The sequence below is a fragment of the Pogonomyrmex barbatus genome, unplaced genomic scaffold, assembly GCF_055798465.1.
Source record: "Pogonomyrmex barbatus isolate J1 unplaced genomic scaffold, ASM5579846v1 scaffold4, whole genome shotgun sequence".
NCBI lineage: Eukaryota > Metazoa > Arthropoda > Insecta > Hymenoptera > Formicidae > Pogonomyrmex > Pogonomyrmex barbatus.
In genome coordinates, this window is record NW_028297138.1 from 7,628,942 (window position 1) to 7,645,750 (window position 16,809).

The following is a 16,809-nucleotide window of genomic DNA, read 5'->3' on the forward strand; positions in this document are numbered from 1 at the left end:
TCTGCAGCATATACTAACGTTTTTTTTGTACCAACGCTCCTGTTTCAATTAAAAGAAGAGTTGGCTTGATGTACACGCGAGGCAAAAAAGAACGCAAATATTAAAAAATGTTAACTAAACATTATATGTTTTTATATAAAAGGTCATAGATAGGAAAAAACGAAAACCCATGTAACTTTTCAGATTCAAACATAAATATGCAAATTTACTTGTATTAATATTTTCTTTATCAAAAAAGTAGCATTATAAAGAAAAAGATATATTTCATAAGTTGACATTGATAGATTTCAAGGTAGCTTAAAGTATGTATCAATAAATAAAAAGATGCAAATTTACTTCGCTGTCTGGTTTCTTATAGAATTAAGAAATATCACTACGTTAACACATACCTATCACTGAATGCGTAATTTTTCTGTCTTCAGTTTAGTTTATAATATAGAGGAGAACATAAAAAGACATAAATATTTTACTTATTCACGGAAAGTAATAATTCCCATAAATTTACGGGGAAAAATAAAAGTTTAAAATACATGTAAAATAACAATTTTACATACATTAAATTTGCAAATTTTTTCCTTATTGTTCTTCTTCAAATTTAAAAAAAATATATTATAATTATAAAAATAATAAATATAATATAAATTATATAATTTATGATTACAATATAAGTTAAAAATGATAAAATAATACATTAAATTGATATTAATAAAACTATTCCAGAATTTCAAATTTAATATAAATTCAATATACAGTAGAGTTCTATTTTTATTTAAACAATCGGGGAAAATGTTCGAATAAAGAATATTTTTCAGGATAATTAAAAGAATTACATTATAAAATGGAAAAACTTATTTCTTAAATAATATGTTTATATATTTATTTTTTAAATAATTCTGTTATTAATATAACAAAATAAAAATTTATAATAAAAATATTATAGACTTTATTCCATTTCCTCGATATTTCTGAGCTGAATTCTCATATTTTTCTTAAAGCAGCCATCTTAGTGGAGCTGCTATCTTTCTGTGTCTTATATCATCTAAGGCCTGTTTTTAAAGCAGCGAACCCTTCAAAATGTGACTGAGGGATGTTATTTTTTAGTGTTAAGACACGTTTGCGTACCGTTGACATTTCTATACCTGTGTAAAATTCATATTATTGGCATTGGAATTAAGGTCCATGTATGTATATCAGTACAAAACTGATATATATGCATAACATATTTCCTTAGAAAATATTGATCGGATAAATAAAAATAATATTGAATAAATGAAATATTTAAATTATAATTTAGATGTAATAAACGCTTTTATATTCGTAATCGTTTTGTTTATCAGTAAAATACAGATTTTTAATCTAAATTATAAATCTTACGGAAAAATAAATTTTGAGAAATTGGAATTGTACATAAAGATTGTATATCGAAATTAATATACAGAAGGAGGCCAGCTGTTTATCGTTCTGAAACTCTTGACCACGACGAAGAGTCTCTTTTTCGCTAAGAATATCTGCTGTGATTTGATTAGATATCTATTATTATATTCCATAAGATTATGCTGATTGTGTATTCCAATTACCCATTACGTTTCCCATTACGTCCAAAGACGGAAAAAGTTCAACTGTATTCGCTACTTGTTCTATTAGGATATTATTTTTATTACCAAGTAGGAAAAAGATAAAAAAACGAAAAATAATAAGCATAGTATTATTATCTTCCATGTATTAGATATGAATTCGTAAAATTCACAAACACAACATGCACGCAAATAACAAGTTACATAAATGTTAATTATTGATTTAATCGTTTTGTCGTAGATCGCAGACAATGATGATATCACAAAACACAAATTTAAAAATGAGATTTTCTACGAAATTAAGAAGAATTAAGATAATTCTACGACTAATAACCTCGAAACTAAAATTATTTAATTAATAACATTTATGAAATATTACTTTCTAATAATTAGAAAAGATTTTTATTGAAATAGATATATAATTCTATTGAATAAATGTCTTATTATTTTTTTCTGTATAAGCAAATTATATAAAAGAGTAATCTTTGATTTAATTGCTTTGTCGCGTGTCGAGAATTTTTATCGCATGTAAATAAATTTAATGGGATTTCCCTATTGAGATTAAGACAGCATCTCAAAATTAAGATTAAGATACATTTAAATTAAAAATATGTGAAATAAGAAATAAAATTTGAAAAATATTACTGTAATCCTTTATAAAAAAGGAGATGTTAAGATTACTCGCATTTCTCGAAGTTTATTGTTGCCGCTTTTCCGCGATGCTGATTGATTCTTTCGCTGCGCTAATTTTGTGAGTTAATTTGCAAATGACAATTTGTAAAAAACCAGGCGAGATTAGTAGCGAATGAAACTTTGAATCGAAACTTTTTGAACAAGGAAAGATAAGATGAACAAGAATGAATGAGTTTCTATTTTTCCATCACGATGGCTGTCATTAACGAATAATATAAAAATATATAATATAAAAAACTTAGTGGTGCGCGTGTAGCGCGCGCCTGTTATGTTCTAGTAATGAGTTCTAGTAAAAAAAGAATTTCTGAGGAAGACAAATAAAATTTTTAACATTCTTTCCGTATTATATAATATGTACTTTAAAAACTTTTATGATAGGAAGAATCCTCACGAGAAAGAAATGAAATCACGTATAAAAACTTATATAAATGTATATTTAATCAGCGCTATCTATCAAAACAACAAGTTACTAAATAAAGAAAAAGGAATTTTTCTTATTCCATTTTACTCATTCTTTTCTTTTTTTTTTTTCAAATATTTAAAATTTCCTTCTTTAACTACAATTTCTGTCGATTTCTGTCACTTGTAAATATAAAGGTAATTCCGTATTCAATAAAAGCTTGGAAGTTGTATAAGAATGACAAAAAAAATAAAACTTAAAGTACATTAAATTTAACATATCTGTGTATTTAATAGATTTAATATATATCAATTTTCTATTTTAGATGATTATACAATTAAAGATACTTCAATCAATTGAACTTTATCCCTGAATCGAAAAGATTTTGATCAATTACAATAAAATCTGATTCAAATCGATTTCTATCTAGAAAATATACATGTGTTTATGCATTTCATTCGGCATCGAGAAAGAATTGTATCGGTCAAAGTTCACTGTGCTTAAAGAAAAACTGTGTTAACAGCTATACTCAGAAAACGAAGAGCGAGAAGCGTAGAAACGCTTGCGGAAATAACTTTGCATGATTGCATCGTTTTGCGATCACGTCCTGAAAATCTCCGCCTTTGTTTTTCGTTGAAATATATAAAAAGAGATTACGCGCTTAATACTGAAAGTATTATTATTAAGTAATACGAATTAGGAAAATATATCTTCCATTCTCTCTTTTGCACATATATCTTTTGCACTTCATACTTCTTATTGCATCGTGTTACAAAGTCACGTGTCACTGATCTAAATCGGCAACTTGACATATAACGCTTCTTTTGTAGAGCAATGTACTAAGACAAATTTGCCAATAAGTATTCAATTTAGACCGTTCAACGAAATGTATAGACGCGGATGAAAAGATCAAGGTGACGAGGGAAGTTATTGCGATGAAGCAAGCGTGGTAATGTCGCACTAATTTTCCATCGATCAGTCGAGTTTACGCAGTTGCGAATGAATCGTCGTTACGTTTGCGTGCGCGTAAAACAATATATAGTTCCGAAGAAATTCTGTCAAAGCAGAACCGCAGTCATGTTCGTCTATTTTTACGAGACACGCGAATCGTCATTCTCATTTCGCGTGCCAAGTTTATATTAAAATACTTATATTAAGCTTTCAAAAGTGCTATATAAACAAGATGAAAGATGAAATAGAAGAAAGTGTATTATTCGTGAGAACATCATTATACGCGATTTAAATAATTTTCTTATAAACGACAATTAGTGGGTATTAAAAATATGAACAGATCATTCTCAAGTGCGATTTTCAAGAAACCTACGTGGTGTAAGTAGAAAATAATTCTCTATCAATCAACAAAGAAAGTGTCTGAAGAAAGAAACTTCATTGTGTATAACAACTTGTGTATAACAAATTTATTTTATGTGATATAAATATTCGTCAAAGAAAAGCTGTGACTTTCTCAAAAGAATTAGTATTAGATGTATTATTAGTATTAAATGTAAAATAGCTGTTTATTGGAAAAATACGACGAATAGCTATTTACAAATTTGCAAGGATTATATTGTATGCATATTATTTTCAACAACTTTTCGCAAAATGTTTTAAAACTATGGTTTAAAACTATGTTTTTTCTTCTTTAATTGAAAAATTACGATTTTAACTGAGGAATAAGATTATCGAGACAACTTCATACAACTTTATTTTATGTAAAAATATATAAAATAGAAATAAGCAATATATATATATATATATATATATATATATATCTGTAAAATATATATTTTCCTATGCATGCAGTTTTCTGAAAATTATAGTCAGATTGATAAAAAAGATATTACAGTAAGTTAATTGATGAATCGTTTAATTTTAGGTTTCTTAGGACAACAACATGCAATAGATATACGAGAATGTTCAAGGTCTGAGATCTCATTATTTTTTTTATTGAAACCAGTTCACGTCGCTATAAAAAAAACTTATGCATAATCTAAGGTCGATCAAATTACTTTGAATTATTTGCTGGTTGTCAAGATGACAAACTGAAAACATTGATTTATTCATAGTAGACTTGGTTAATTTAATTTATACTAATCTAAACAATTTAATCAAATTAAAATACATTATTTTTTAATAAAATTATGAAGAATTTATATTTTTCTAATTATATTTTTTTCTTTCGTTCTTATAGGCATCGTAAAAAATATTTTAATCAATAAAATAATTCAAAATAAATATAAATCTTTGAAATCATTCAAATGAGATAAACTGATGTAACTATTATTATCAATTTTTGATGTTACACACGATGTCAAAAAATACGATTAAAGAAAAAATTGTTATAAAAATTTAATTAAAAATATGATATTCAATTTAATAAAATTGAAACTGTTATATAAAATGATCTAGTTAGTAAGAGATTTGGGAATTTGTTAAAAAAATACCAATTAAAATTCTTTAATTAATCAACTTTCATTGTTACTGACAGATTTTTCAAATATCCAAGAACTTATCTGGCATATCTGAATTTTGATAAGCGATCCAAATCCAGCTTTTACGTCTAAGTTATTACAGCGTTATGCGTTTGTTATGCATTATTCAAGGCTCTTTTATAAAGAATGAAAATGTCCTTCAGACATCTTTCTCTAATTGTTTGAGTTGGTCGAGTTTTTGTTAGCCGGATCAACGATATCTCTTTACGTAAGACAGAAATTGTTTCGTCGCTCTCCATGTCGCGTAAACAGTAAACATAAAGCAAAATAATCATACGAGAAGAAGAGTCGACAGAGCGCCCCAAAAAAAGACAAGGATTAACAAGATCCCTGAGATCATCCTTCCCACTTTGAATATCCCCACGAAACATGCATCTCACCTCTTAAGATGATCGTGCGACTCCGCTGGAGAACGGAGACGTGTTCGTCGACATCGTCGACATCGTCGACATCGTATCTCCGATGAATCGGAAGTAAACGTCCAAGAAAAACGAGGTGCGGCCGACGCCGATGCCGAGAACGATGAACCTACCGACGATCAGCGGTAACTTGTCGAACACCAGCGATCTATCCATCAGTTTGCCAGTTTGCGATAACCTCACCAATTTCGGCCAGGATGTATTCGCCGAACGTACGGCCGAGTTTCTGTATAACTCCAATAATGCCACGTGTCTAAAACACGCACCGACTCTCACCCAAGCGGTATTCCTCAAAGTTATTGTGCTAGCAGTTATATCGGTTTTAAGTTTGATTGGTAACTTGGCCACAATATACTCAATCATAAAAAATCGCCGGAAGAATCATGGCTCGACGATCTATACGCTGATCCTTCATCTTTCGGTGGCCGACCTGCTGGTCAGTATCTTCTGCCTCGCTGGTGACGCGATCTGGAGTTATAATGTCGCGTGGCTGTGGGGCAATGTCGCGTGCAAGATTTTCAAGTTCCTACAAGTATTCAGCCTGTACCTGAGTACCTTTGTACTGGTGCTGATCGGTGTCGATCGATTCGTCGCGGTGCGATATCCCATGAAGGGTCTCAATTCGTCTCAGAAGTGCTCGCGATTCGTCCTTCTCACTTGGGTGCTGTCTTTTGTACTCGCCATTCCGCAGGTAAGATGTATTTGCTATTTGCATTGATTTGTTATTTGGTATTTGTTATTTCTGTATTTCAATTATAAGTCAATAGAAATAAATCAAATCTCATTAATCTCATTTCGTATACATACTTCAAATGTTAATTTTATTTCTTCTGTTGATTTTCTTCTTCTCTCTTTTATAATTAAATTATTCATTATTATTCCAAATAGTTGACATTATTTATTGTCATATTTACGACATCATTTTGATAGTAAATAACGTCAGATTGTTACTTATGATAGTGGTCATTCATAACCGTCAGTAAACAATGGCGCCTTCGCATCTTACTAATTCTGTGTGTGATAATCGGCATATAACAAAAAAAAAATATTCTTGTTTTGAAAACATTTGTATTCTTGACGTAAATATTAAATTAAAATTGTACAATATTTAGCAGATATAAACGTCAAAATATATTATTAATAATAAAAAGAAATTTCATATAATTTTACCAAAAACAATACTCAATATTTAATAAGTATTCTCAATATTTAATAAGAATTTTTATAAATTAAGAGAAAAAAATATTTGAATTTAAAATACTATCTTTAATAAAAAAAACTATAAGTTCTTAAAATTAAATTATATTTCTATTTAATTATATTTTATTTTTAGAAATTGTCATTCATTAGTTTATTAAACTAAATTATTAAGAGTTTTTATAATAACGATTCTTAATTTTATTTCAAAAATATTAATATGAAATTACTGATAAAATCAAAATTAAAATTAATGTTTTACATTGAAGTAATTTAATTATGTTATTAAATAAATACATAAATGAAATACACATACTTGCATCTTCTCGAAGAGATTTTTTTGAAACGTCGGAAAAAGATATTATTATTGTTATTATTATTATTATTATCAGCTTTTTAATACTATAAAATTATTATATCGAAATTTTGAGATTGTTCAATTTTCATAAGAATGTTATATTGATTATATTGATTTATATATGAAATAATAATTGCATTACTTTGATTAATTTTTTCTGCAAATGAAATTTCTTAAAATACTTATATGCTATTTAATATAAGATACTGAATGGAAATAAATAACGTAAAGCAAAATGTGCGTTTAATCACACATTGTATATGAATATATAATCTTTTTTAATTATGCAATTTTTTGTCATTGTATATGATTTTACTATAGAAATAAAACATACATTAGCTAAATGAACGTATTAATTTAAAACAAGTATCAATGATTATTCTTACATCTATGTATTTTATAAAACATTTTAATGGTATAAACATGTATTATACACACAAATCGTTATACATTCAAAATTTTGCAAAGGTTAAAATTCCAAACTTTTGAAAGATAAAAATTATGCCTTATTTTATATTTTAACATACATATATTTCTCTATTTTTTGTAAAAATAAAATTTTTTATTACGTGTGTGGCACATAAATTCTTAGATATTTCTTACACAAAATATTATAATAATTTTATTTTTTATTGGATATAAAAAATATGAATATGAAGCAACTTTTTACATATTTTACATATTTTATATATTTTACATATTTTACATATTTTATATATTTATATATTTACATATTTTTTACATATTTAAAATAAAATAATATTCTTCATAACATTCTTCTTTTATTTTTCAAAATCAAACAAGTATATATTATATTATTCCAATTATTACTTTCGCTACAAGCCTAGTAATTAATGTAACAAAGATATATGTTTTAAGAACAAAGATATTGCAAAAAACACGCGATTTGAACCTTCTAATTCTTGAAATTATGTTATTATATATTCAAGCTATACTTCATTATCTTAGATTCTAGATATAAAATAAAAAAAAAACGTTTCACATTTTAATTATTCTCAATTATCTTTAATGTGACATTCTAAAACGCGATATAAGAACAATTTTTAAAAGGACTAATCAATTGTTAAAATGTCATAATATTAATTCTTTTCCTATCGGCTTCTTATCTGATGATAATTTATAACAGAAAATTATATCGTTGACTCAGATGAATGATTTTCTTGAATATTAAGTAACCAATTATAAATGTCGTCAAGGTAGTTGATCAACTCAAACTAGGATATCGTTTATCTATAAACTAATTCCACGTGGAAATAAATAAGAGAATTCTATAAAAAAATCTATCGGGCGTTTATATTATCATTTTTTCTGATGATTTTAAGTTGGCCAAAGGTATAAAATTATATGGCATTAGTAAATGATTTCACCTAAGCTATAATTTGAAAATATTGAAGATTTCAAATGCTGCGTATCTTATTCGTCTCAACGATTTATAACTCGTTATAAATATAACATATTTTTATGATAATGATATGAAATCTCAAACAAATAGATTTTTTTATATTAATTTCGATTGCGATCTAATTGCGTCGGCAAGAATATATTGGAATAGTAACTTTACGTTTCTTCTGTTAATAATCGCATGTCATCCATATCTATCGATATCATACGGCATCACGATCAATTATTATAATAGATATAATTGCAATGGCTTTTTTAATCGATAATTAAGTCTAGGATCTTTGGAAAATTTCTTGGTTATAATCGTATTGGCTACCACAAACTGCGCTACATATAAGATACGCTACGTAACATATGTAAATTTAACATTATAAGTTTTTATAAGGAATAGAAATAACAGAATAGAAATAACAGAGAACCATGACAGAGCACAAATAAATCTCAACAAAAATCAATACCAATAATCTCATTTATTCGTTGAAATCAAAGAAATCTAAATTACTGTCACGACAATATTTTATATCAAGCTTCTGGAAAAAGAGCGCAAAATGCGCATTAATTATACTAAATGAGCAAACGATGTAATTTATAACAGACACCCCTTGTCGCGGCGTGGAAAAATAGACTAATGCAACAACACGTTTTATACAACACGTATTCTGTCTCACTTGCATCGTATGCATCATTAGTATGCAAAACACAATCTTGTACATCAAGGTACGTATACATGATGTTTCAGAAAAGAAAATTCATACTTGGCGAAATATGATAATATCAATCATTGTCGGGGAAAATGTTTCATACAAACATAATTTATGAAAGTACTTCATTTTCATTTTTAATCAACACGTTAATTCTGCAATATTGCATTCGTGAAAATTTTCCCCATTCTTTCGCCATTCAAGATTTTGACAATTCTTTCTAGAACATCCTGTATAAGAAGAATATATTTTCGACTTAACCACTACAATTAGCATAATGTAATTAGTAATGTTTAACGTTTGCAAAAATCTTTAATTCGATAACGCATCTCAATCTTAATCAACGTAACCTTTTCAGTATAAAACAGTCGTTCAATCATAATTTTTTTAGTTTCATTTTTATTTTGATACACTTTACGTGGCAAGGATACAGCAGTAAAAAATGTAGATAAAAGAATATATGCGTTTCCTGCTTAGTAACTACTGGCAATTAAATGACACAGCATTCGCAAGAATCTCTGGTAATTCGATCGTATAAATCTTAATTTCTTCTTTGAATTGGCTTTAATAAACAATATAATAAAATATATTAAATCATAAACATTTTTTACCGTTTCGCTTTTATTTCACTATGTCGCAAATGTACAACGGTAAAGAACACAGGTAATTACACAAAAAATAAATTCATCATAGAAAATTTTCTTTTTAACACACACACACACACACACACACACACACACACACACACACACACACACACACATTATATTTAAAACTGTTAGAGCACGTCAAGAAATTTATAAAAAATATTTCTAAAAATTTATTTAAAAATGGAAACGAAATTTAGAACCCTTCCCAGAACAATTTGAGTGTTATTTAGAGTGTTATTTAAAATTCTGTTGCGAAATTGAGGAATCTCAGGAGAGGCGATATCACTCAGCTGGCCTCACGATTAACATGATAACGGTATGCTGCGATCCCATTGTTCGGAAGGCATGTTTGAGCGAGTGCTTTGCTCGATGCCACCAATCATGGCCCCTGACGTAGTCTGGTCCGATCTGGTTAACTTGTCAATCAATTTGTCAGCATCCAAACTGGGTTCGATCCTAGGCCTCGTCCCGTCGTGAACACCGGAGTCCCATCTGCATCTTCCCCTTCTTCTCCTCCTGCAGGACCTTGACCCGCATCCTTCTGACCTTCCTCCCGCATCTTTGCTACTGCACCTGCAGGCGACTTTTCTGCGCTTGACATCTTTGTTATGTCGTGCCCTGCCACCTCTCGATCGATGAATCTTTCGCTGGCAATACAGGTCCAGCAGGCCGATTTCTTGAACGGCAACTTCTTGCTTTGCGATCTCATTGTCGGTCGGTAGGCTGTAGTAACTATCAGCCTTCTTCAATATGCCATAAGTAACTCCGCGCTTTAAAGCTTTCTGTATCTAACCCAAAACATCTTTGTGAACATAATCTTTTGATAATCTCTTAATAAATAAAAAGAATTTTCTTATTTATTAAAAAATTTCTGCAAGTTTTTGATTTTGAAATTAATATGATACAAATAATTTCTGCAAAATTATAAGCTGCAAAAAAATTTTTCCTAAAGTTTGTGATTTAATTAATTTAGAGTTTAGATTAGATCTTTCATCTTTTAAATCTCTAATTTAAAAAACTTTGTACCTTGCTCACCCTTTGTGTTACATAATATGCTTCTTTATACATTAAATAAAAATTCTCTATTTTCTAACGAAAATTAAAAATAAATAGAATTAGAGAAAAAGGAAAACATGATAAAAAATATGTAACAATTTAAAACTATTAAAACTATTAAAACTGTTAAAAAAATAATTCTTGATTTATTAATCTTGTTGATTTATTAATATCTAACATTAAATTGTAAAATTGTCAATAAAAAATGTTAGATAATTTAAATAATAATTTAAAACAAGTTTATAAACTAAGATAATAATTATGAATAATTACGATACTGACGAGTGACAAATTCTACAGTGTGATAAAGTAATTGTTAATAAATCAAATTTAAAAAAGACACAATAAATTTTCTTTTTAATTAACAGACTATTAAATCGTTATTGAATTAAATCATCAACAAAATATCCGCTTTCATCGGAAATTGCACGCTTAAATTACGCAATCTCTAAATGAATGGCGCAAAAAACAATAACCGTAAAAAATTTCAAAAATTAATTCGTTGTCAATCACATCATAGTGAATAATGGTATATAGAAAAAAACTTATTTATTTTAATACATACTAGAAAATACTATATCTCATTTGTGATGTAACGTAATAATGCATAGACTAGTTGAAAATCTTTTTGGTTATAAAACATAAGTGTCTTATTTCGTTTTCACTAACTCAATCTTGTATTGTTTGTATTAATAATTAAATCATGAACATTTAAATTTCATGTTATAAAGAAAAATAAATATAAATAAACGCTATAGATTTATATGATTAAAATATATTTAGTTTCCAAGACAAAAAGATATGTGGCTTATATCACATTATTTTCACTCAATGATTACATTAAAAAAATGAGAAATGTCATATATAAACCTGACGTCGTGCCACAATAGATGGTATATTATAAACAGATGAAATATAGCGAAGTATTTCTTGTGACGTCGATCCTTTAAGCTCACGAAGATTCTTGATCGCAGAGATCACTGAACTGAGGATCTTTGCGGACCGATGTACCATGATCGTGACAAAATCTAAATTAATAAAATCAACAAAATAAAGTTAATTGATTAAATTTTTATGTCTTATCAATTAAATGGCCATTAAATAATTCGGAATCAATTTGTATGACAATCCGTATTTTCAAAAAAAGATATCAGTCATAATTCAAATATCGAGTCACGAAAGGAATGTATAACTCCAGTGAAAGAGACAAGAAAAACAGGAATATTAATTAGCATGCGTATTTAATATTAGCATGCTTACAAAAGTAATGCTGCCAGACGTGAGATAACAGCAATCGAGTGCCATCACGTCCTCGAGGAATGATAAGTTCAAAATTTCGTTTTAACGAGGTGTATAGATGGATACAGAAACTTTTTGCATGAAAAAAAAAACAGTTTTACTAGAAAAATTTGCTTGGACATATTTGAAAATAATTTTAAGATTTATCAAAATAATTCTGTAGGACAAACAAAGTTCCCAGAATAACAAGAATGTTTGCGTATGTCATCAGATTTAAACGTCATATATAATTACTTTGATGATAACAAAATTGTTTTCAGATTTATATTCGGCCAAATCTTTAGATCACTTCAGCAAAATCGTTTTTCCCATGTTAGATCGATCCGTGTCTTCCTCATGTAGGTTACCCGACTCGATATTAGAATCAAAGAGGACGGAAACCGCGGAGTCACATCGCCTGACCGAATAATGACGTTGTCGCGACGGATAGGAAAAGACGACGCGATATGTGTGGCGGAGATTGATGGTAAACGTGTATCACTTGACAGGCCGGCTACGACGAATGGCTCGTTTAATCAATGCGCCTCTCTTGTTCCGCAAGATTCTTTTCACAGTGATGATAACCTTCGTGTCGACTCTCGCGTCAGCATCCTCGACCTTACCTGGAAAACACGGCGAATTTGGAAACTTGGCTGATCCCCCAAAGGCAATCACGTCTTGTATCAAGAGACCGAAATGAACAGACGTTTACAAATGAATATCGGAAGTGATGTTAACCTTTTTACATATATTTTCATACAATTTCCAACTCAAAATAATATTTATTAGACAATTAATAAGGACTATTTAATATATTGTATATATATTAGGTATGTAAATTAATTTGCTGCCTTCAAATTTTGCTCGTTCCTGAATGAAATCGTTTCTTATCTTTCGCCTTGAATTCCGACAGATCGAAAAATTATAGAAATGAAGATTATTTTAATAATGAAGTTTTTATATTATTTTTAATTTTTAAATAAAACTACAATTTCATAAAAAAGATACCAAATTAACTTATACACGTAATAAACACAGAGAGCGTCCTATATTTAACGTTTATGCAAGAAATTTTGTAAAACATATCAAAGACAAGTGTTTCTTTAGCTTAGAGCAAGTACAAATGACTGCAATTGCAATTTTTAAATAACTTATCCTCACGAAACTACGTATTGCTATGCAACGGCTCACGTTTATTCTGTCTTTCCATATAAATTGACATAAAAGATGCATGTTAACACGTGTTAACAGTATCTTATAAATATATTTTGCGACATGTTTCTCAGCTAATTTATTAACATCTCATCTTTACACGCAAACCTTTAAATTTTTATATTTCGTAATATTTCATAATATTTCATCATATATTCCATATTCTCTCTCGAATCCGAGACATTCACAATCAACGTGCCTCGTCATTACATTCATATTCACATCACATATATTCATATGTTACATTCACTATAATATTGATGTTTGTATATTTATACATCAACTTGTTTCAACAGATCGTGGTATTTCATGTTGTACAAGGACCATTCGTCGAGGTATTTATGCAATGCGTGACATTCGGCACTTACACCGAGCCCTGGCAGGAACAACTCTATGCCGGTCTCAGTGTAGTCTTCATGTTTCTCCTGCCATTAGCAATTTTAGTCACCACGTATGTATCTACGGTGACTACGATCTCCCGTAAGTATGTTTACGTTACTCGAAATTGCGCACTTGCGACGAAACATGATGTTCTTATTCTCACTGTAACTTTTCGATAAGTCGTATTTATATCAATAAGTTAAATGTCCAAAATTAAATACCAAGTGAACCTGAATTTTATAAACAATAAGGTCTTATTGTTTCTCCAGAATGTTGTAAAATATATAATGTATATTTTATTAAATATATAATATATATTATATTATATATTTAATAAATATATAATATATATGTATATTTTATTAAATATATAATATATATTTTAAGTTATCTTAAAAAAATCTTTGTGTAAAATTTACAGTGATTTATAAGGATACCAGTTACCTTTATAAATCATTGTAAATTTTTTTACACTCTTCAAATCTGAAATATTGAAGATGTATTTTGCAACATTTCGGAGAAAATGAATACATTTTCATCTTATTATAAAATGTCATAAAACAAAGGTTTTTACAGGTTCTCTTCAGAATAATATAAAATACATATTCGCTATTTTAAATTTCATGAGTATAGAATTTATAACGACTACCAATTCTTTTTAATTCTTAATTATAAAATAGATAAATAATAGATAAATAAATAAAATAGATAAAATATTATAAATCCTTTAATTATAAAATATTATAAAATTTTATTGTTTTTCCAAAGTGTTGCAAAATACATATTCAATATTCTAAATTTTTCACGAGCGTAAAATTTACAACAATTTATAAGAATAACTGCATAGAATTCGCGAAAAAATGCCTAAAAACGATCCCACTACGATTTCATCCCAGTAATAAACTATTTATCTAAAAATTTATTTTAGGAAGTCAGAAAGAATTCAAAGCGGGAGCAAAGAAAGTCTACGCCAGGAACAGCGACTTGAATAGGAGAAGACTAATGCACCGGGCGAAAATGAAGTCATTACGCCTCAGCATTGTCATCGTAACGGTATTTTTAATCTGGTGGACCCCGTACTACATAATGATGATCATTTTACTGTTTATCAATCCAAACGTTAGTATACTTTCATCGGAACAGCAACAAAATATTAGTCAATATTAGTATATCAAATACTAACGAAACAAAAAGCGTTGCCTTTCAGCTCAGCGAGGATTTGAAAAATGGAATATTTTTCTTCGGTATGAGCAACAGTTTGGTAAATCCTCTGATATATGGCGCGTTTCATCTTTGGCCGCAGAGACAACGGCAGAGAGACGGCTCTTATCAAAGGTATATAGGTAATAGAATTTACGGGATCGTTCGATGTGTGCCCCGTATCTTTGTGAAATCCCCTTCGCGTTTCGCTCGAACTTGCAACACGCGAAAGTTATGGCGAAACGTACATACACGTGTCACAACGAGTCTTTATACCATCGACATATAGTACTGGACGGAGCATTGAATCAAAACTGTCTTGAGAGATGCAGAAAAGTACAAGACAATTATGCGGCTAAGAGATTAAGATTATGAGGTGAGATGATTTTGATGATACATCTGCTTTCAACCTACTTACAAGTGGAAAACATAATTATTTATTAATGATATAATAATATCAACTTTAATATTATATACACGGCGTTACATTAACTTAAAAACTGCATCGCATATCAAGAATATTTCCAATTTGTACAAATACACCGTTCTCCTTCTTGCTAGACAAAATTCAACCAATAGATAGTAGAAAGACATCTATCTTTATTTCTCTCTTTCTAGATTCGTCGAGATGAAAGATCAAAGAAATTTTGCCGTATCCTCCGTCCAGTGCTATATGTCAATGCTTTATACGTTTGAAGGGAACGCTTCAGTAATGAAGAGAGTTCGCTAAAGTTTTGTTAGAAAAACGAAAGCGATTTTTCATACAGAACGTACTGAAATATTGACATTATTGCAAATTATAGGTCCGACGTTTCAATAGCGCAGCAACGAAACGCGAGCAGACGCGAAACGAAAACACTGCTACTCTCTCATCAGGATAGTGGTAAAATAACGACAACCTCACAGCAGCATCAAAAATAACGTTGTTATCCGATTAGATTATATCTTACATAAAAAAACAGTGCGTATGTCGTATAACGAGTGATAATAGAACGTACAAAAGGTACTGTAAAATAAAAGATATAGAAAATTATCGCTCTCTCATCGAGTATTTCTAATTAAAGATTTTTACAAGCAATAATTATTTTTTTTATTTATTTGAAAAAGGGAAAATCTTACGAATAAATTTTAAAAATAAAACGAAACTTAAGCTTACTCATTTTAATATATATACATATATTATAAGAAATATATGAATAAAAACTTTATATTTGATTGTTAGATTAAGAATATTTGTATGCACCTATCTGTTCATTTAAATGTAATAACGCAAAAATATTGTTATGTTTATAATTAAATTATTATAATTAAATTTAAAATAGAGATTTAGCAAGTATTATTAGTTACTAAGTATTTCATTTGATATCTAATTCACGATAAGTTTGATTATGAAAATGATGTTATGTAATAAGACACATTTTTAATGATTTCTCATGTAATTTGCAATTGAAAAACTTCGTTCGCTAATAGCAATGCGTAAAAACATGAATATTATGTTATAATTACGTCTTGAATATATTGCTTTTGAAACATTATGATTTTATAGCGCAAAGCTATAAAAAGAACTGAATATTAGTTAAATAGAAAATATTAGCATAATACTGTATGTAAGAAAGCTTTTAAAGAAGCGAATATTATAAAATTGCAAATGAAAAATTAAAGACGGCAAACATGTTTTCGAAATAAATAATTTGTCTGTAATAAATATTCTTCTTCATAATTATTTAACATTTTATTTTACCTTTATGAGCAATTTTGAATATCATCTTTTGTTTT

At 28.5% G+C, this 16,809-nt stretch overlaps 2 protein-coding genes across 4 annotated transcripts; one reads left to right on the plus strand and one right to left on the minus strand.

Moving 5' to 3' along the window:
* Positions 1-828: 828 nt before the first annotated feature.
* Positions 829-16,753, plus strand: Crzr (corazonin receptor). 3 transcript variants are annotated; one of them, XM_089081231.1, is made up of 7 exons: positions 842-3,996; positions 4,544-4,589; positions 4,859-6,269; positions 13,749-13,932; positions 14,762-14,952; positions 15,041-15,168; positions 15,837-16,753. In XM_089081231.1, exons 3-7 carry the CDS (start codon positions 5,670-5,672, stop codon positions 15,952-15,954), a joined length of 1,221 nt encoding a protein of 406 aa, XP_088937357.1. In that variant the 5' UTR covers positions 842-3,996; positions 4,544-4,589; positions 4,859-5,669; the 3' UTR covers positions 15,955-16,753. The 3 variants fall into 3 exon arrangements, with proteins under 3 accessions (XP_088937359.1, XP_088937357.1, XP_088937358.1); XM_089081232.1 differs by having other exon boundaries at positions 5,156-6,269; XM_089081233.1 differs by having other exon boundaries at positions 829-3,996; positions 4,544-6,269; positions 15,028-15,168.
* On the minus strand, positions 6,990-12,075 carry LOC148935781 (uncharacterized). The gene is made up of 2 exons (XM_089081253.1): positions 11,833-12,075; positions 6,990-10,694 (listed from the first exon to the last, which is right to left on the minus strand). The coding sequence occupies exons 1-2, from the start codon at positions 11,974-11,976 to the stop codon at positions 10,209-10,211; spliced, it is 630 nt and encodes a 209-aa protein (XP_088937379.1). The 5' UTR covers positions 11,977-12,075; the 3' UTR covers positions 6,990-10,208.
* Positions 16,754-16,809: the final 56 nt, after the last annotated feature.

What these genes read in the sequence shown, in the direction of transcription:
- Crzr (XM_089081231.1), top strand. Translation starts at nt 5,670, where the DNA reads ATGCCGAGAACGATGAACCTACCGACGATCAGCGGTAACTTGTCGAAC. An exon ending in TACTGTTTATCAATCCAAAC is followed by an intron (nt 14,953 to 15,040) that starts GTTAGTATACTT and finishes GTTGCCTTTCAG; the next exon opens with CTCAGCGAGGATTTGAAAAA. An exon ending in AGAGACGGCTCTTATCAAAG is followed by an intron (nt 15,169 to 15,836) that starts GTATATAGGTAA and finishes TGCAAATTATAG; the next exon opens with GTCCGACGTTTCAATAGCGC.
- LOC148935781 (XM_089081253.1), bottom strand. Translation starts at nt 11,976, where the DNA reads ATGGTACATCGGTCCGCAAAGATCCTCAGTTCAGTGATCTCTGCGATC. An exon ending in CTATTGTGGCACGACGTCAG is followed by an intron (nt 10,695 to 11,832) that starts GTTTATATATGA and finishes GTTTTGGGTTAG; the next exon opens with ATACAGAAAGCTTTAAAGCG.